The sequence below is a fragment of the Dermacentor andersoni genome, chromosome 5 (assembly GCF_023375885.2).
Source record: "Dermacentor andersoni chromosome 5, qqDerAnde1_hic_scaffold, whole genome shotgun sequence".
In the NCBI taxonomy this organism is placed as follows: Eukaryota; Metazoa; Arthropoda; class Arachnida; order Ixodida; family Ixodidae; genus Dermacentor; species Dermacentor andersoni.
The window spans coordinates 91743210-91763610 of record NC_092818.1 but is presented as its reverse complement, the minus strand read 5'-3'; the positions used below and the strand labels follow the sequence as shown (position 1 = coordinate 91763610).

The 20401-nt window shown below is 45.5% G+C and overlaps 1 protein-coding gene across 1 annotated transcript in view; it reads right to left on the bottom strand.

The window, feature by feature from the left end:
* The window catches only part of LOC126532008 (anoctamin-4-like), a 36832-nt gene extending 17232 nt beyond the window's left edge, over window positions 1-19600 (bottom strand). Inside the window, exons 1-8 of the mRNA XM_072288337.1 lie at window positions 19596-19600; window positions 15069-15234; window positions 13456-13518; window positions 11987-12061; window positions 10275-10430; window positions 3385-3421; window positions 2327-2438; window positions 762-816 (exon numbers count right to left, since the gene is read on the bottom strand). Coding sequence (XP_072144438.1) covers window positions 762-816; window positions 2327-2438; window positions 3385-3421; window positions 10275-10430; window positions 11987-12061; window positions 13456-13518; window positions 15069-15234; window positions 19596-19600 — 669 coding nt within the window. The remainder of the gene's footprint in view (window positions 1-761; window positions 817-2326; window positions 2439-3384; window positions 3422-10274; window positions 10431-11986; window positions 12062-13455; window positions 13519-15068; window positions 15235-19595) is intronic.
* Between the last annotated feature and the right edge of the window lie 801 nt (window positions 19601-20401).

Sequence of the window (20401 nt, the reverse complement as noted above, 5' to 3'; positions counted from 1 at the left end):
CCTTGCGAACTCACTAGCTACAAATCGTTGATTAAAATATGTGCACGAAATAAATAATTAGAGCCTTAATTAGCCCACTTATATTAATTATTGAATAAGTAATCTGAATTCTCGTAGAAATAGTGGTCGCCTCATCGAAGGTTAGAATTGTAATATCTGCCACAGGAAATCTTAAAAAAATTTAGTGATGGTAAAAAAGATAACCCTGTATATGTACAAGTCTGATAAGAGGCTGAACTAAACAGAAATAACTTTACCCGTTTTTTTTCGCTAAACGTTACGCCTTCCAGTGGAACCAGCATCGAGTGGTATCGCTTCGGGACCCCTTTCCTTTTTCATTTTATCGAATGTGCTTTCACCATGCATATGATGAAAGTACATTTATATGGTGAAAGTACATATAAGCATGCGCTAGGCCCACGCCTCCTCCTCCTCATATGCTCGTAGGATGAGTTCGAATGACTCGAGAAAGGCGTAAGGGGAGATCGTGGGATGAGGCCTTTGTTACTACGGCAGAATCAAACAACGTGATGATGACGAAAACGATGATTACGTTGAGAACGATGGTAATGGCTGTGGTTTTGGAGATTATGTTACTGATTTCGCGTTTCGGGGTTGTCTTTCTAGGTTAGCTTAAGATTGTTTTGCATGACTCCACTACTTCACCAGTCTTATCGGTAGCCTACGTAGAATAAATGCGTTTTCTAAATAAGGTGCGTAGAAGTTGAGTTACGCGCTTAGCCACGTAAACAAGAACAAACCTTGTCCAGAGTGTAGCCTCGCCAATGCGCCTCGCGTCCCGGATCGCCTGAAAACCTGAAACGTGAGCCATGAAAAAAATTGGCTGAAGGCTCAGCTTGGTCAAGCCTGGACGATTGCGAAAGCAATACCCGTGGCTGCGCCTTGGTTCGGCTGATGGTGTGGACATGGTTGCCCTTTGTTAAACTTATGGCTATACATCATCCGACATAGCGCCGATCACTGCGAGGAGCCGAGCTGTAGCCCCATTTATCCTCCTAGCGTGACGTCACACCAGCGAGCGCCCTCTCTCGGTAGCGCCGCAGCAGCGGCGCGCAAGGCTTCGCCTCCACCATCGATGCCGCGAGCTGGGGCCCCGTCTCTCGGTCTGGCGTGACGTCACACGGTCACGTGACGCGCAGCTGTGTAAGGAGGCGCCACGACCACCGATGGGCCGAAAGTGCGAGCAGTATTGCTTTCGCAATAAAACAGAGAAAGGTCGCAGACGTGAGCTGAACTTTGATGGTCGTGCGATGTGATGTACACGTGGGCTACTCGTTTGCAGTAACAATCCGGGACATCGGCTAAATGCAGGAAGCGCACGCGCAATTTAATAACGTGGGTAGCTAGAAAAAGACCAACCATCACACGTTCAGTATTTCTGTAGCCCGTTTCATTTAGAACCACGTTTAGGATGCAAAATTTAATGTCTTCTTTCACTGCGGCAATAGTTGGAAGCCCGACGTCGAATTTCTGTGTCGGCTCTTTCCGTTACGTCGACGATGACGGCACCGTCAAATAGTCCTCGTCTGGCCACCTCCTCATCGTTATGTTCACCAATTGCCTCATGGCCGAGAAAAAAAAAAAAACTTATTTCCAGCTAGATCCACTTTGCGGCCCTGTTGAAGCGAATCTGAATTCCCGTTTCTTCTTTATTGTTGCATTGATCGCGTAAAACTGTGATTTTTTTTTCGATATTGCTACATAACTATCGCTATTTTTTTCCCACCCGCCATGGTTGATCAGTGGCTATGGTGTTGGGCTGCTGAGCACGAGGTCGCGGGCTCAAATCCCGGCCACGGCGGCCGCATTTCGATGGGGGCGCAATGCGAAAACACCCGTGTGCTTAGATTTAGGTGCACGTTAAAGACCCCCAGGCGGTCGAAATTTCCGGAGTCCTCCACTACAACGTGCCTCATTATCAGAAAGTGGTATTGGCACGTAAAGCCCCATAAATTTTTCTTCTCTCTTGTACGTTATATATTGGCATGAAGAAATTTTCCAGGTGCGTTTCATACTGTTTGTTTCATACTGTTTCATAAAGTGAGAGCCGCCTACTGTCGCCGTACATATCGCTAAGAAATCACCATTTTTTTTTTGCGAGCCATTAAGGAATAGTTACGAGCAAGCTTTGCATACTGCTTCATTGCGTCGCTGGATTTGAAACTATTTCTTTGTAGCGACAAAGCGTCGTCCAAAGGAACTGAATGGTTGATCATATGACTGAAGGTTAGTTTCTAATCGCAGATGTTATCTTTAGCGAAACATTGTTGAATGATGGTAGCAAGATGTGTAGCCGTTCTCTGACCTTCCCTTGAAGAAGGCGATGTATATGAGGGACGAGTAGTTGTTGAGGAAGGTGAAGAGGAACATCTTGAATGCGAAGCTGTACTCGTATTCCCGCTGCGTCCGAGGCCGTTCTGGAAAGAAAGAAGAAGAAAAAATGACGGGAGAGAGCACGGAAGCATGCACTACAACAACACTACATTGAACAATTAGCAACACTGACGTAATGAAATGTTAAGGAAATATGTAACTCATTTGCATTTCTCAAATTTTTTTCTGTTTCTTCTCAAAACTCTTTTGTATATTAATTGTACATCAGATTTTATATTTGGTTTGACTAGATTTCATAGATTGGATATTTGATTTGATATTTAGTTAAATTGCATGCTTGACTGTTGACTAGCAGTTCATCTGATATTTGGTGATTTTATATATTGGATTATGTTCAATGTTGCTTAACCTGTCCGAATTGCTATTGTGACAAAATAATTCTTTTTGGACCGAAACTAGCCTTGGGCCATGAGTCCACTCAGTGTGTGCGAACTTTATGTTACAAAAGAAATAAATAAAAGCCAGTCAATGAATCAAGAAAGAAGGCTGGTTAGCCTACAGAATTAACAAGGGCCGCAAAATTTTCTACGAATGGTTGCTGTGCTAGCATGTGAAAACATATTAACAATAAAAGTACGCGAGCCCAAATATTACGTGGTCGCATCGTAGAACTGTCAGGTTATTGTCAAGAAGGAGCGATTTATGATGATTCATAGTGTCGGTACATGGGCTACCGGGTATGGGAATTGACGGCCCTAGAAACACCGAGAGCTTCAGAAAGGCCTTAGTCACTATAGCGTCGTAATGCAATAGTATGCTCACTGCTGAGTATACATAGTATTATACTCAGCCATCCCAATAGAGGACGCAGCGTCGCCCCCTTTCCATAGCATAAAGAGCAATCCATCGCAAGGAACGCGCAAATTATGTTCTGTGGTTTTTTTACTACTTGAGCCACCAACGTTCAAATCGGTCTGCATACTAACGCAGTTACTCCGAATAGCGCAAACCATCGCCGCAGGCACTCACCCAGATCTGTCAAACGAGTGGCGACCCAGCCATACACCTGGAAAGAAAGAAGTGAATCTTGGTGAGGTTTCATCCAAATTTTGTCTGCCAATGAGCATCTACTCAGTGGCTTGATGATGAGTAGATCAGTGGCACTGATGAATTCTGCTTTGCGGAGAGCTCTTTGTATGTGTGTGTACGTGCGTGCGTGCGTGTGTGTGTATGTGCGCGTGTGTGTGCGCGTGCGCGTGTGCGTGCGTGTGCCAACGTACCGCCCTCGAATGTATGCAGTGCCTCATAACCTAACTGTTACTGTTGCTCTGAAACCCGCATAAGTCATTATTGTTGTAAACAAAGTAGGTTCCTGGCAAGCGTGAATATTTACCATTCAATGAGTGTCATGTTGAAGTACAAACTTCAGAGGTGAAAAGAGCGTTAAACTCGCAGGGCTGATAGAAAAGAACAGTACACGCGCGTACTAACTCGCAACTGAAAGTTTAATTAAGGCTTTCTACCACGGTGGACTGCGGCACATTCGCAAATCGAACTGAAACCATTTCCCTGTTTTCAAGAATTTTTTTTTTTTTACAACGCAGCCGTTAGCCTCTCGTTGGTCGGCCTATTTTATGTTCATATACGTGGGCGAAAATGTGCGCGAATCTAGGAGGTAATGCAATACCGGGCCGGCCCACGGCGGAGGCGAAGCAGGCTTCACGCACTCAGCAAAGTGAAGCGAAAAGGGCGTACAATCTTTGGAATAATGCATACAACGTACAGAAGAGAATTTTTTTCAGTAAACAACAAGCACAAAACAAGCATAGGAACCACATAATTGATAAAGAGCTCCCGATAACAATGCGAAGCACGTAGCGCTCTCCGCACATGTTTCCCCGTCAATAGATCGTTGCGCTAGCTGCCGCGGCAATGGCAGCTTGCGACGTGGCAGTGACGTCACTAGCCCTTCGTAGATAAAAGAACCAGCTTAGCAACTGAGTTTATTGTTGCTGCAACGGCGCTTTGGCTAGGCAACGCGTAGTTAGGGCCCCGGGAAGGCAGCGTGAATACGTGGAACAGCAAATGGGAAAAGAAATGATACTACGACAAGCAGCGGGGTGCTGTCAAAATTACCATTACTCCAGTTACTCTAAGTCACCTAGTGTCATAACTCTAAAGCGATAAAGCATTGCATACCTCCCTCAGAAGTTTTAAAGGTGGTTTTCAACAGCTTCGCTGGACATCCACTTTCGCAGGACCGCGATGGTGAGTGGACTTTTTCTCTTACTTTAAGTCATTTAAATGTCGCATTGATTTTCATATTCAGTCACTAAGTGGAAGTGCGGACAATAGTAACTGATATAAGGGAGCTGTGGCCGAACTAAATCACAGAGCCCTCTAGCAGCTTAGGATAGAAGCAAGAAAGTAGTTGACGCATGCGCGAGATCCGGCGCTCATGGCCAGCTGGCACCACTCGATTAATTTATTTAGAGCGCAAGAACTTAGGCGCCCGTTCCTGCGTTGAGCGTCGGCGTCCCTCGGCGTAACCGAGCGAAGGAGCACAGCGAAGGATGAGGGAGGGAACGCGGAGCGCGGCGGGAGAGGCTCAGCGCTGCCGCCGAGAGGACCCTGTCGTTCAGAATTAAATTCCTTGCCACAATGCGTAACGAGCTCGAAACACCTAAACAACTGCGCTCTAAATTCGCATTAGGGAGTACCGTAATCGTAGGTGAATTTTTTACGCCAATATCGGAACGTTGTTTGCAGCGTGTCAGAATTCGGAGCGCGTTACAGGTATTGCTGTCCGCACTTGTACGTTGAAACTTTGATGTACCTTGGTAGCGGTTATGAATGGCTTTTACGCATGCGCCGGGGTCCAGAGGGGGCGACAAATTTTATTAAACCTTCAGTTGTAAGCTAACGCTTGTGTGTCCTGTTCTGGTCTTTGAGTCGAGTGCGCCGCGCTTTTATAGCTTTTTAACGATGTGGCAACTGATCCCAACGCCTACCCTTCTGAAGAACAATGTTCATATGACGTCTCGACTGCAGAGTACTATAGTATTGATATATCAACAATAGCTGTCCCTTGGAAACGTGGTGCTGTTGTGCCTCGTGTAGCAGGCCGTTTCTTTAATAACGTTACAAGATGGATATTTAGCGTTGGCATCCTCCGAAGCAGTTAGAATGACGGCTCATGCCAGCTTAGCATTGACGAGTAGTGCATATATTTGCCTAAAGCTCGTCCTTCTAGCTGCAAACAATCTTTCGCCCTTACGAACTTTTGAGATTCAACATTATATGACGCTATTGGCTGCGAGATCAGGGAAGGTATTCTGTAAGAATCAACCTAGTGGACATGTCCATTTGATCTGCTGTTCTGATTGGCTGGGCTGGGCTGCGTGTCCACAGCAGTGACGCGCTACAGCCAATCACCACTTCAGCAGCGGACGAAATGGACATGCCCACTAGGTGGGCTCTTACAGAATACCTCCACAGGCTATAGGGGGCAGCACCATTGGCCCCTATATGGACATATTGGCACCTTAATGTGGATGGGCGGTCAGCGGCGCGTACTGAAATGTACACGGCGGCGCTTCGCTATGAGCCATTCGGGAAGACTATGCTGTTTGGTAATGATACGCGTTGACCGCAGTGAACTGATTAGATATTGCTATCCAATGCCACATTTTTGCTGAAACACACTGAACATTCCTGCTATACGTGAAAGCAGAGCGAAACGCAGTTTCTGCTCCGGTGCATTCATGGTCCTTTTTGTTGGGGCTCGGCTTGCGTTCAACCGACTTTGTTGGCGCTGCTGGTGTGAAACGCAACTTTCTAGTATTCTTGCCTATATTTCTTTGCAGTGAAGTTAACGTAGGTAGTTATTGTTACTCTACTTCACCACTTGAACGCATACGTAAATGACTACCTTTCACTTCTTTATATCTATTCTCAGTCAAATGCAAGATAGTTAATAAGTTTGGTTAAACAGGGTATGCCACTAGGAGTTGCAGCGCAGTGGAAGGATCCTCGTGTGACTTCAAACACGTCCTTCTCTCTCCCCTCCCGGTAAAAGCGTAGCATTCTAGCTTAAGGATGTGGTTGCATAATTACGTGCATGATATTGGTGCGAACGATCTTAAATTATTTTAAGAGTCAACCTTATTAAACTCTTTATTTGTGAAGATAATGACCTCTACTTTCCATCTAGCTAACAAAATCAGGCTAAAGAGCTCATTATATTAGCCGCCAGCAGCTGAGTTTTACGAAATCCTGTGTCTAGCGACTGCAATCTTACAATTGGTCCTCTGGTAACGCTCTATTTCCGCTTCCATTTAATAGCACATAATCAAAGTAGCAAAGCGCGAACATTCGCTTGCGAGGAAAAACTATTTCTGCGTAGTGGACTATCGAAATTACAGAAGGGCACCTCCGGAACAGCTAAGGATGGTTGTGTAACCACTAATCACAGTCACAACCCCGCTCATGCAATTATACGTCTAAGAGCAATTGTATCCCGCGACATCATACGGGCTCTTAAGGTTTTCTTTCTTACTGCTGAGTGATCTCACGCCACCTCGTTGATGTGTCATAGGGTACCACAAATATTGTGAAATCATAAACACACCGTTACCAGGAGTCCCTGAAGCACTGCATTAGTTCACTCCTCGCTTCGACCACCTCATTTATTTCAAACGACGCGAAATGTTCTAGAGAAGTGCTTGAATCACAATTCGGCACTAAAATTTGAATAATTGTGACAAACGGTGGGCGCGATGATCACACATCGCGCGCTCGACACACACAGATTTTATGGCAGTGCAGAGACTACAGCGCTAACCCAAACGAGTCTATACATCGTTAAAGAAATTGCACACCGCCTTATACGACTGCGCTACAACCACGGGGTCAGCAGACAGTAAAGGTTATGTGCGCCGTACGCGCACATGTAAACAAGTATTCGCTGGCAGGCTGCGCGACGCGCCATCCACGCAATCTTGGTTCAGCCATTCTCCGCCAGGCGGCGACTCTGCTCAATCTCGCGAACAATAGTAAGCAAAATTGTGGTAGTATGACTGTGCGCTACGAATATGCGCGTGCGCAGGGAGTTATTAATGTGATTATCATTGTCTGCCAACTTCAGGCGTTTTGAGTCCGTCCGTCCGTCCATCCATCCATCCATCCATCCATCCATCCATCCATCCATGGATGGATCATCATCATCATCATCATCATCATCATCATCATCATCATCATCATCATCCTGGTTATGCCCACTGCAGGGCAAAGGCCTCTCCCATACTTCTCCAACTACCCCGGACCCCGGTCATGTACTAATTGTGGCCATATTGTCCCTGCAAACTTCTTAAATCTCATCCGCCCACCTAACCTTCTGCTGCCCCCTGCTACGCTTCCCTTCCCTTGGAATCCAGTCCGTAACCCTTAATGACCATCGGTTATCTTCCCTCCTCATTACATGTCCTGCCCATGCCCATTTCTTTTTCTTGATTTCAACTAAGATGTCATTACCTCGCGTTTGTTCCCTCACCCAATCTGCTCTTTTCTTATCCCTTAACGTTACACGCTCTTACGCCGATCCAGTAGCTCAAGTTCCATCGACGTCATTACAGCTTCGTGATCTTCAGCTCATTTATTTATTTATTATACCTCAAAGGCCCCAGAGATGGGGTATTACATGAGGGATGGGCTTTAACAAAACAGTGATTCGAGAGCAGCCTTGAAGTGATGAGTGTCGGAGTGGTGCGTGATGTTGGCAGGCAGACCGTTCCAGTCCCTGGCGGTTACCAGCATACGGTTACCAGCATACAAGCATACGCAGTCGTGAATTCTACTCCGACATCGTCATGCCATCATGTTCACGCGACCGTCGTCATGCATTCGTTGTCACACCACCCGGAATGTCATCGTGGTTCCAACGGCGAGACTTCAGCTTCGTCATGCGACTCTTGTCATGCCTTCGTCGTTACACCATCTTCGTCGTACAGGCTTTGCGGCGTAGTCTTAGTCACGCTATTGTCGTCATACACTCGTCGCCACCTCATTATCCTCATACCAATGTCATGCAATCGTCATCATTGTGTCGTCGTCATGCATTTGTTCTCATACCGTTGTTGTGATGCCGCCGCGGTCGTTCTATCGGCATCATCCTAACTTTGTCATCCGACTCTTTTCGGGCCATAGTAGTCATGTCATCTTCGTCATTGCGTCGTCGTCAGGCAGTCCATTTTATGCACCAGAGCTCTCATACAGTCATGATAATGCCATCGTAGTTGTGCCGTCGTCGTCATTTCGGCTTCGTTATCCCTTTGTCGTCAAACTGTCGTCTTCACTCCATTGTCACCATGTCGCCTCGCTGTTACACTGTTATCGTGAAATCATTGAAATCTATTAGGAATCAATCATATCATCGTCATCATGTCGTCGTCGTCCTTACCTGTGTCATTCCATCGAGCTCATTCCTTCCTCGTCATCCCATCGTGACATGCTCGTAAGCGACCTAGGCAAGCGAGTGCTACAGCCAAATGGGACGATACCGACATACGTCGCATATAGCCGAAGCAACGGAAGTCTCAGAATGACCACTACCGATGGCAAACACGAGGGTGAATCAGGAAGTCCTTGCCCCTATTTTCTATTGGGTATTACAAATACACGTATTGTTTTGCCGTACCTTACACTATTTTTCCACTAGTCCCGAAACCGGTGCAGACATTTGTCCCATCGCAGCGCTAAATTTTAGATGCCCCAGACGTAGAATTCGTCCGGATGACTGTGGAACAACCGTCAGACTGCAGTCTTGGCTTCATCATTACACGTAGATCGCTGTGCTACCAGTCGTCGTCGTCGTCATCATCATCATCATCAGCCTGGTTACCCCCACTGCAGGGCAAAGGCCTCTCCCACACTTCTACAACTACCCCGGTCATGTACTAATTTTGGCCATGCTGTCCCTGCAAACTTCTTAATGTCATCCGCCCACCTAACTTTCTGCCGCCCCCTGCTACGCTTCCCTTCCCTTGGAATCTAGTCCGTAACCCTTAATGACCATCGGTTATCTTCACTCCTCATTACATGTCCTGCCCATGCCCATTTCTTTTTCTTGATTTCAACTAAGATGTCATTAACTCACGTTTGTTCCCTCACCTAATCTGCTCTTTTCTTATCCCTTAACCTTACACCCACCATTCTTCTTTCCATAGCCCGTTGCGTCGTCCTCAATTTAAGTAGCACCTTTTTCGTAAGTCTCCAGGTTTCTGCCCCGTACGTGAGTACTGGTAAGACACAGCTGTTATGCAATTTTCTCTTGAGGGATAATGCTAACCTGCTGTTCATGATCTGAGAATGCCTTTTAAACGCCAGTCCTGCCAGTAACACTTCTCAAAGCGAGACACGTTTCCCCACGTTTTCCCTGCGGATTTCCATGGGCGTTCGTCCCTTGCTCCATAGAAGGTGAATCGCACTTCGTTACTCGGTAATCGTTATTCAACGACTGACAGCAGCGCCGTGCCGCGGAGCTACCGGAGGCCGGCGCAGTCCGAGGTCCATCGCAGCGAATGGATATATTTACAGCCGTATTTTGGCTAAACAAATAGGGACAAAGACTTCCTGATTCGCTCTCGTAATCGTGACTTCAGAAATGTGGTATGTCGATACATAGCTCGAATACTAATGGCATTAACGTCGACAGCCATCGTGAGATGAGTCCTGCCGTAATTGTTTCCTTCATGCGTCTAAAAAAAAGAACTACGACTGCTTGAAAAATTAAAAAGAAAAAGCGTAAATAACCCCACAAGAGCGTAATGAAGAACTCCATCATCTCTATGCAGTAGCTGAAAGATCGCGTAGTTTCCACCAGCAAATTCTTTCAGCGGCTCTGTACGCTGAGCACCACGCACCCTGTTCATGCACAGAATGACAGCCAAGTTGATCGTGGACGCGCTGACGGTGGAGCCGATTGTCGCCGTGATCCTGGAGACCTTGCTCGACAGGAAGGTCACCATGAAGATGCGGTATCCGATCACCCCCATGACTGTGCACAGCACCAGTAAGAGCTGCGGCGAGAACGTAGGCAGGACAGATCGTTTTTGTCACGCCACGTTTACGTTTACGTGCACTATACCTCATGCAATAGAGAAGCACGTCCTTTCGTCTTTTACTATTGCAATAGCAATTATATGGACACTCCAAGAGCACTTTCGCCGTCGCCGTGATGTTCCGCACAAAGTCCAAGGGTGGTAACACCGTCGCCGCGCGCCCTACGCTGTATGTGCGAGTGAAGGCGCGCGAGGGGAGACGAGGATCGCGGCTCAATCTCGCCCACGTGATAGAGACAAAAGCGGGCAGGAAACGCGCCGTCTCCCGTCGTGAGCGAGGCACCCAACGTTGCGAGGCAGTGGGGGAAGGAGAGAGAGAGAGGGGGGCCATTCTATTCCGGCTGCAATTGCGTATGTGGCGGCAGTGCGCAGTCGCCCGGCCATATCTTGAGAGCGATCTGCGTTCGGGGCAGAGTCTAGGTGCGTCGGCGGCTCGTAGCTTTGTGCGTGCTGTGTGTGCTCGACGCTCACTTTTCGTTGAAGCGATAGACAGCATGAGAGTCACTTCGCTCGCTGCTGCTGCCGCGTTTCCTCATGCCAGCGTTTTGACACCGAGCTTCCGCGGTCATCGAATCAAATGTATTCGTGTTTGCTTGTGCGCGCGTGAGACCATGGTTTTTAATTTACTTAGTGTGCTTATCTTTACAAGCTTATACGACCGATAAAACAACTATCTTTACTTCATATAGCTGTCCACTACTTTGCTATCGCAATCCATGCTTCGCCTTCCGGGCGAAACAGCGTATTTTTCGTTTAGAAAATAACAAGAGGTCAACTAAGTGTCGACGCTGAAGAAGACAAGCTCGACGCACATGATGGTTCAAGTGATTCGGTGGTTAAATGTTGACTTTGTTTCGCTATTCTGTATTTTCGCGTTCGTTATTCACTGATTTCGTGTTTTATTCGTATCGGATTTCAAACGCAATTACGTCAGCCTCATCTTCTTTAGTGTCGACACTTTGTACGACGAGGCGAAGCAAGTCGATCCCGGAGATAGCAGTCTATGGTGCAATGTGGTTAATTTGCGACTATAGTGGCGCTAATTACGCCCGTGCCGTTATTGCACCTGCTTTGCGACTAATTTTCGCTTCTTGCCTCAACGAACTACATTTTGATATCTTTTACGACTCGCTACGACGCTCTGGAGGCACGAAAGGGCCGTTTTTTTTTGGATGTTGTTACAAGATACCCAGACCCCAGAAACTCCAAACCCGTGTGAAGCCAGAAAATAAGGCCTTGTCTTCAGAAATGATCTGCGCGGCTATTATTTCTTAAACCCACCGGCTTGAGGCTGGTATCGCTATCTGAAGCCTCCTGAGCTGGATTATTTGGTTAGACAGACACTTCTTATAGGACAGAGCAGAATGACCAATTGTGACCAATTGAGCTACCACACCAATACTTCAGGGCACATGCACCAAACCTCGCAATCTTTAGTGTGTAGTTCAGGCATGTATTTAAGGATTTCTCGTTATTGTGCAGTATAGCATAAAGAAGATATTACGATGACGCACCATGAACAAGAGGATAACATTGGCAGCGGCGACCCGACCGATCCTTTCCCAGAAGGGCACATGGGGCTCGTACCTCTGCAAGACAACGCTTGGTTGAAGTCAACGTTGCAACGTAAAGCAGCCAAGTTCATAGCTTTTTGGCAGTAAAGCTTAATTGAAACTTGGGAACCATATATTGCCTTTGAGTTTCTCACGCGAATACCTACAGTAGGGCAATTGACTCTGTCTAGGCTTAGCATTGCGTTGCACACCAGCAAATTATGGCCTTTGCTTGGGGATGAGAGATGAATTACGTCAGTTATGAAAAACGATCTACTTTCGCTAAAATGTGTGTTCACGAGCATCCACAGTAGTACTAAGTGTACTTTCGCGTGGCATGACCAAATTAGCCACCTCATTGGTTATGTTGAGCTGATTTCGGCCCTTCCAGAACTTACCTAATAAATTATATTAGTTTGACATTGCTGTTTCAATATGTTGCATTATCGCTTTCAGACGCGAATTATAATCGACTGGTAAAAAACATGCCAAATTTACACAACTTCATTCCGAAGCACTCGATACTCCAGTGCAAGACAAGATAGTAGGTTTGGGCATTTTGCATTTTCTGGCTATTAATTATAATTAGAGATTAAATGATTGTCTAATTATTGTGAAGTCAGTAATGCTCCGTTCTTGCATTAAAAAAACAAATCAATATATTGAAGGACGCGAACATCTTTATTATTGGCCACACGAATTACCACAAAGAAAAATTATTCTTTCTGCATTGTTGCCGGCATGCGGCAAGCAAACAACTCGTCAATTATTGTGGTACTTTCAGCAATGTGGTCGTCTGTAGCAGTACGGGGCGCATTGGAAGTGAAATGGAATTCGCGTTAACTATGCAGAGGGCCCAATTCACTTGAAGTTCAGTGTCTGTTGCTTTTTCTTGGCCACCAACCCATAGTACCGGCAAAAACAAGTCGCATGCACAAATGTGGACGCCAAGCCATGTATGGTTGTCAAACTAGAGCGTTTTGCCCGCGGTATGATGGTTCTTGAGACACCGGTGCGGCCTTTGTCATCTGGTCTTGACTTCTTGAGCGCCCCCCTCAATACTCCTCTACCCTATTTGGGCAATAGGGTCTAGTTTTTCTTTTTTTGGAAGTGAGAATAAAGGCGAACGAGAACTGACAAAAAAAAAAGAACAACAAGAAACCTGAGGGAAGTTCAAGACATGGGCACTGTGTCCACGCACGCAACAGTTGCTTCTTTGCGTATCAGAACAAGATATTTCAGCAAATTACTTTTTTATTTTATTATTTTGTTACGTTCGTAAACACCATTTTCCAGTTAAAGCGCGTTTTAAAAGGAACTCCGTCGCACCGCCTTTCTTGTGTTTTGGGGGGAGGTTGAAATAACCCTGGTATTCGTCTATGCAAGATCTCGACTGTCAGTCTTTTACCGTATTATGTTTGTTTGCTTACGAGGGTGACAGGGTTCAGCTTATAGACGCGTGCCTTGGCTTCGTATTCTGGATTCACCACTTCCTGCACGGCAAAAACAAAAAACAGTGATTAACCAAGAGTCCATATCTTTGGCGAGACCTGCAATATTGAACGACTCAAACATATGCACGGGTACTATAATGAATATCTGACGGAAAACTCCCTTGTCAGTCTGTTACATCTTTATAAAGGTGAAAAGAAACAAACTGTCCCCTTTATATCCCGATGTGGTACGCGAGTGATACCTGCGTTGGCTAAACGACCCTTGTTGTGCGCAGCCTTTAAGTGGGCACTCGAATGATTCCTGGGTGATTAAGCGGTAATGATGAGTAAGGTGTGTCGTACCTCCGCTCATCTTACAGTGGCCTGTTGGCAGTAGGTACTGTATATATACGGCAGCGAAGCTGCAAGTATTGCACTTCAACTTCCGAGCTGTACGTCCGTGGTTTTATGAAATATCAGTGCAGCCTGCTATGAAAGGGGCGTACGATGACTGAGGACATACTTGAACCAGCGGGCATACGGTAACATATATACAGGAAGTTTCAGCGAACACTTTAAAAATTTTGTAAAGGTTTCCTGTAGCAGACAACTCAATTATAGATTATGAGCCGGTCTACTCAAAGCGGCGGACACTACTGGCAAAAAAAGCTATAATGCAAAATTAAATAAATAACAAGAATTCACTAATAAACTGTTAAGCTAATTATGCCCCATATTGCAATTTACAAATTCTAGCAGTGGATTTCGAAAGGCGGATCCACTTGGAAGGAATTCTCAGGACGACACCACTTTCGAGATATAAATTCCCGACCTTTGTGGAGAAATGCATTGGCGTTCCAGTTCCTTGTGTGCTTCAGTGCATGAAACGACGTTTTGTTAACAAATTAACTGGAACGCCAATGCATTTCTCCGCAAAGTTCGGGAATTTACATCTCGATACTGGTGCCATCTTGAAAATTCGTTCCAAGTGGATCCGCCTTGCGAACTCCACGGCTATAATTAGTAAATTGCAATATGGGCAATAGTATAATTAGTTAAAAGCTTAATTAGCGAATTTTTATTAATTAGTCGATTTCGCATCTCAATTTGTTTGTGCAAGTATTGTCCGCCGCTTCGATTAGACCAGCTCATGAACTAGAATTGTAATATCTGCCTTAGGCAACTTTTAAAGATTTTTGAAAGTGTTCGCTGAAACACCCTGTATATTGTGGAGCATTAGGAGAACCTAAAGTTAGAACAGTTAATCGGACCTTGTATTACTGGTACATAACAAGAAACAAATGGTACGGCGAACAGTTATGGCGTGAACATAGCAACAACAACAAAAAAAAATGAAGCCTGCGAAAAATAAAAGAAGCGAACAACAATAAAGAAAGAAGTGCCTCGTAAAAAGGAAGATGAGTACGTTTTGCTACATATACTCGTAAAACGACGTCCACGACGACGAGAACAATAGAATTTAAGGCCCTTTAACAACTCTCGATGCGCAATAATCTAAGTACTACCGAAGTAACCCACATTGAATAAAGGGTGGTGTCGGCGGATTCATTGCAATATCTGGTGGTCCGCGCGGCTGTTGCGAAGCTCACCGTGAGGGTGTCGACGTTGCTGAGATTCCACTCCCAGGCGAGTACAACCTGTTGGCGCTTCCAGAACTCGATGAATATGGTGGCTGCAACCGCCAGCAACGTTATCGAGATGGAATGGTCTCGAAAGTTCAGATAAAGACAAGTGCTGGATATGACGCTTGCGCAGCTGAGCTCACGAAGTCGTGGGTTCAAATCCAGGCCGAGGCTGTCTGTCGATTTTCGATGGGCGCGAAACGCAAGAACGCTCGTGTATACTTATATATAGGAGCAAGTTAAAGAATCCCATGGGATCGAAATTAATCCGGAGTTTCGCTCTACGGCGTGCTTCATAATCATATTGTGGTTTTGGCACGTAAAACACAGGAAGAAAATGAATAATGTTTCAGGATAATGTCATCTTGCAATGGAGGTACGGGAGGTGTGCTCTGGAGCTGAGGTAAAAAAAATTATAAGGTTTTACGTGCTAAAACCGCGAACTGATTATGAGGTACGCGCTAGTGGGGGACTGCGGAAAAATTTGGACCACCTGGCGTTCTTTAATCTGCCCACAAATCTAAGTACTCGGGTGTTTTCGCATTTCGCCCATCCAAATGCTACCACCGTGGCCAGGATTTGATACCGGGACTTCGTGCTTAGCAGCCCAACACCATAGCTACTAAGCGATCACGGAGGGCTTCGAGCTGAGGTCAGACTGTGCTTATAAATTAGCAGGCCTAATGGCACGTTGGCTACGGACATTCGTATTGCTATGTGCATATTGCTTATTTCTTTTGGACAATACGCACAGGCACCTCGGCGAGGAAAACGAACTGCTCCAGGGTCTCGAGGTGTCAGGTGAATTGGCCTGCGCTGCAGTTGTTTTGTAAATATACTTTGTTAATAGCCTTCAGTGTTTAATCCCTCGTTCGCGTAACATTCTGGTGGACGTGCGGGGACGCGCCGCATTACTTTCATCGTGCCAAAATCCTCCATTGACGCTCCCAACGAACCAGAACTTTCTTGATGTTCACGTCGACGGTTTCCCTTTGACGGCGTTAATAGATACTGGAGCACAGATGTCGATAATGAATGCTAACCTCCTTCGTCGACTAAAGAAGGTTATTACGCCTGGTACTGCACGGGCCGTACGCGTCGCCGATGGCAGTACTGTCGCCATCACTGGAATGTATGCTGCCTGTGTAAGTATCGCCGACCATCACGTTCCTGTTCCTTTTACAGTACTGACCAATTGTCGCCACCATCCCCCCCCCCTCCCCCCCCCCCTCCCCAATACTCGGACTAGACTTTCTTACGGCGCATTCCACTCTGATCGACCGTTCTGCCGGTACCCTTTGCCTCGACCTTCCTCTTCTCCCGCATATTGGGACCGAACTCCCGAACAAGTTTAGTATGACTGCCTTCGTCCACCTTCCACCTAAAGCCTTGACTTTCGTCGATTTGCTATCATCTTTCCCTGTGCCCGATGATGATTACGTCATCACATCTGTTCCTGATGTACTTTTGATGCGCAAAAGTAATGTGCCTCCCTCCGTCGTAACCGTTGTCGATAACTGGACATGCGTCCCCGTCGTCAATTTTGGCCTGACAAAGCAAGTGCTACGGCAAGGCATATCGGTTGCCATGCGGCATGCTATAGCAGATGATCACGTCACGAGTTTTTAAGTCAACGTCTGCTCCGATTCTTCACCATGTCAACGGGATGCAATTTGCCTCGACGCGAGATGCAGTCCCATGATTGCTGCTGCCTTATTGCCTGAACAAGCAGCAGCTGTGTTCAGGCAATGCCGCCTTTTGGTTTCCAACTCCTGAGGTTAGAACTAACTATGGGCTTCAGACTTTTGAACATACCATTATGACTTTCTTGAATGACAACAAAGGTATCGAAACGCTCATACACGAGTTCCCAAGTAAAATACGTTACAAAAAAAAAGAGTTAAGGATCTGTTACTTAGGTCATAACACACAACTTAGACCTACTGTAGTCTTAACGTGGCAGATTATTTACAACATTGCTAGATAACGGCGGTTTACTTATTGATTTCTGTGTGCTCTCTTTCCTGTTTCTTTTCACAGCCGTAATTTCAAAAATTACTATGTCGAAACATTTATATACTGTACAGAATTGTGGATGTTCCTTTTTCGTGCGATTTTAATGTTACTTTAGAAGAAAGCTTGTTGTCGTCTCAAATGCACTGTTTGTCACCACGAGGAGGATAGCTAGGCCTCGTCAGGCATACAAAGCCTTTAGCCTCCCTCCTGATGTGGTGATGCATGTTTGGATGCTGTATGACATTGCAAAAGAGAGAATAAACTTTACATGTTCGACCTCAGCAATCGACAACTGAGTCCGATTTCACTTGTTAAGCCCTACATAATTACTAGTGATGCTAGCTCCATACATCGCCGGCCATATCGAGTTTCTGCTTCAGAGCGTAAGGTTATTCAAGATAAAGTGAACAAAATGCTTGCCAAAGGCATTGATTAACCCTCGTCGAGCCCTTGGGCGTCGTCCTTTGAGCTTGTTAAAAAAAAGATGGCACGTGGCGTTTTCGCGTAGATTATTGCCATCTCAGCCGAATTACCAAAACGGACGTCTACTGCTTGCCTCACACTGACGTCACCCTCGATCGTCTCTACGGTACCAACTAATTTTCACCAATAGACCTTCAGTCTCGTTATTGGCAAACTTCTGTGAATGAAATGGATGAAGAGAAGACAGCGTTCGTCAACCCTGATTGTCTAAATCAACTCAGTTATGCCATTCGGTCTGTGCCATGCCTCGGCAACGTTCGAACCTATGATGGACTCTGCTTCAATGGTTCAAATGGTCAACATTCATCTGCTACCTAGACGACGTTCTCGTACATTCCCCTACATTTGAGACACACCTTGAGCGCTTATCAGCTATTCTTCAAGTATTCCGGAAGGCTGGGCTAAAACTGAATTAATCAAAGTGCGACTGCGGCCGCCGGCAGATCACAGTGCTTGGCCACCTCGTCGACGCTTTTGGTATTCGACCAGACACGGAGAAAATTCGTCCTGTTACGTCTTTTCCTGCACCTAAGTCTGTCAAAGACGTCCGAAGTTTTGTAGCGCTAAATTCCTACTTCCGACGGTTTGTGAAAAATTTCACAGGGATTGCCCGACCACTTGCTTTTCTTCTGAAGAAGAATGTGTCGTTTACGTGGGGTCCCGCTCAAGTTACCACTTTTGCCCATCTCATGGATGGATGGATGGATGGATGGATGTTATGAGCGTACCCTTTGGAACGGGGTGGTGGGTTGCGCCACCAAGCTCTTGCTATTATACTGCCTAATGTTCTACCTAGATTAAATAAAAAAACACTATGAACTCCCACAAACAAATTTTCTGATCCCCTATTGCGAACTGTGCTTTTGTACGTCTCCGTTTTTTGTCGTTTCCCTATTTTTATTTCACCAATCTTCCACTCGCTCCTTACTAATCCCTGCGGACATGTTTACTTTTCCACTGCTCTCGCTGAACCCAAGGGCTTTAAGAAGGCCAGTGGTGCCTAAATATAATACTGGGTCGACGTCTTCACATCCTAATAACACATGATCCATAGTTTCCCTAGCTTTACCGCAGCAAGTACATGCTTCTTCTTCCTTCTTATATCTCGCTTTATAGGTGCGTGTTCTAAGGCATCCCGATCTCGCTTCGAAAAGTAATGAGCTTCCCTTTGAGTTATCATCTATTTTTTCTTTCCTGATTTCGTTTCCGATTCTCACCACGCCACCTATACTGGCCTACTTGAACCCGTTCTCTTCTAGAGTGGTTCGGATGAGGCAAGGTTGAGAGATGCCACCAAGAGGCTAGGATTAAAGATGCCATTGTAGACGGCCACAGAATATTTTTGACCACGCGAAGTTCTTTTACGTGCTTACAATACATGGTACATAGACTCCTATTTTTTTGTATTCCATGCCCTCGGGAATGTGACCACCGCAGTCTGAATTTGAACCAGTGACCTCGTATTCATTACGAAAACATTATAATCACTGATCTACTGTGGTGGGAAGAGAGGCATGACCCTAAATGTGTGACTACTTTAGAATTTTTAGTGTAACTGCTAAGATCAGAGTGCGGACTTAGCGATCTATCGTAGCTTCGGACGGGAGTGATGAGGTTAGGTACTTTGGTAGCAAGCATTTGTTCCGACATACGAGTACCGGGTAATCACCCGGTACTTGCGTAGTGTTAGTTGTTAATTATGCCACGCGGCTTTATCGAAAAAAAAAAACGAAGCGTACTATAAGCTCCACAATCACTATATTGAATATACTGATATTAAACATATCGGATCCTATATAAAATCATATATGTTTCAATATGTCATAGATGATTATTGGATAAAGGAAGTACGGGGCATTTGAAAATTTTCAATAAGTGGGGCATATCATTTTCCCTAATAATCTAACTAGTAGCATTTAGAATATTCATAGCAATAATTTTCTTTAGCAATTGGACAGTGGCCACAACATGACATAAAACGTGACTTACACTCACCCCATAGCGACATAAATACCGAGAATCCGACTGTGCCCGAGTTGTCAAATATTGAAATAATCTGTATGAAAAAAGAGGAGAGTAAAAGCAGACGTTGGTTTGCTGTTCGATGTTGGTTGTAGACCTAAAGAAATTGCCTGTAACATAATTCATTCGGATGTCGCCAACCTTTCAACAAACATTTGAGACAGATCATGGGAACCTCAACCGTCGACAACATAAAAGCGGGTTTTCCCACACCAAATGTCGCGATAGCTGCTTTTGAGAATTGCTCTTTAAAATTTTCTACAGAACCACATGCCTCAATTAGCGATGCTTTTAGCTGACTAGAAGCCCCGGTTTTGTTAGGAGTCAAACAATATAGGACAGGGTGAAAGTCTGCAGCGCCTTGTAGTTTTCATGTAAAATTCGCAAGTTATCAGGAAGAAATGCACCCTTCATTTCCTGGAGAACCTTTTACTAATGCAAAAGCCGATTTCAAACGCGTTAGCGTTAGTTAACATGACAGTCTAAAACTTCTGCTGTTTTAATGTGCGTTTCTCTAAATTAGGTCACGCTAAACTTTGATATTCATCAAGCAGACGCCAACCTGCTTTGTCTGCCGCAAAAGTATAGCCATAGACGTCTCCCTTTCGAGGAATACCTTACAGCCTTATCTACCAACCTGGCACCGCTATCGCACCTGCGTTTCTCACCGTCGGTGACGTATTTTGCGGCTATTTTTTGCCACATGATACGAATACTACTCCAAGAATGGTATTTGACGACGAAATAAAATGTGTAGCAAACCCTTTTCGCGTCCTCCT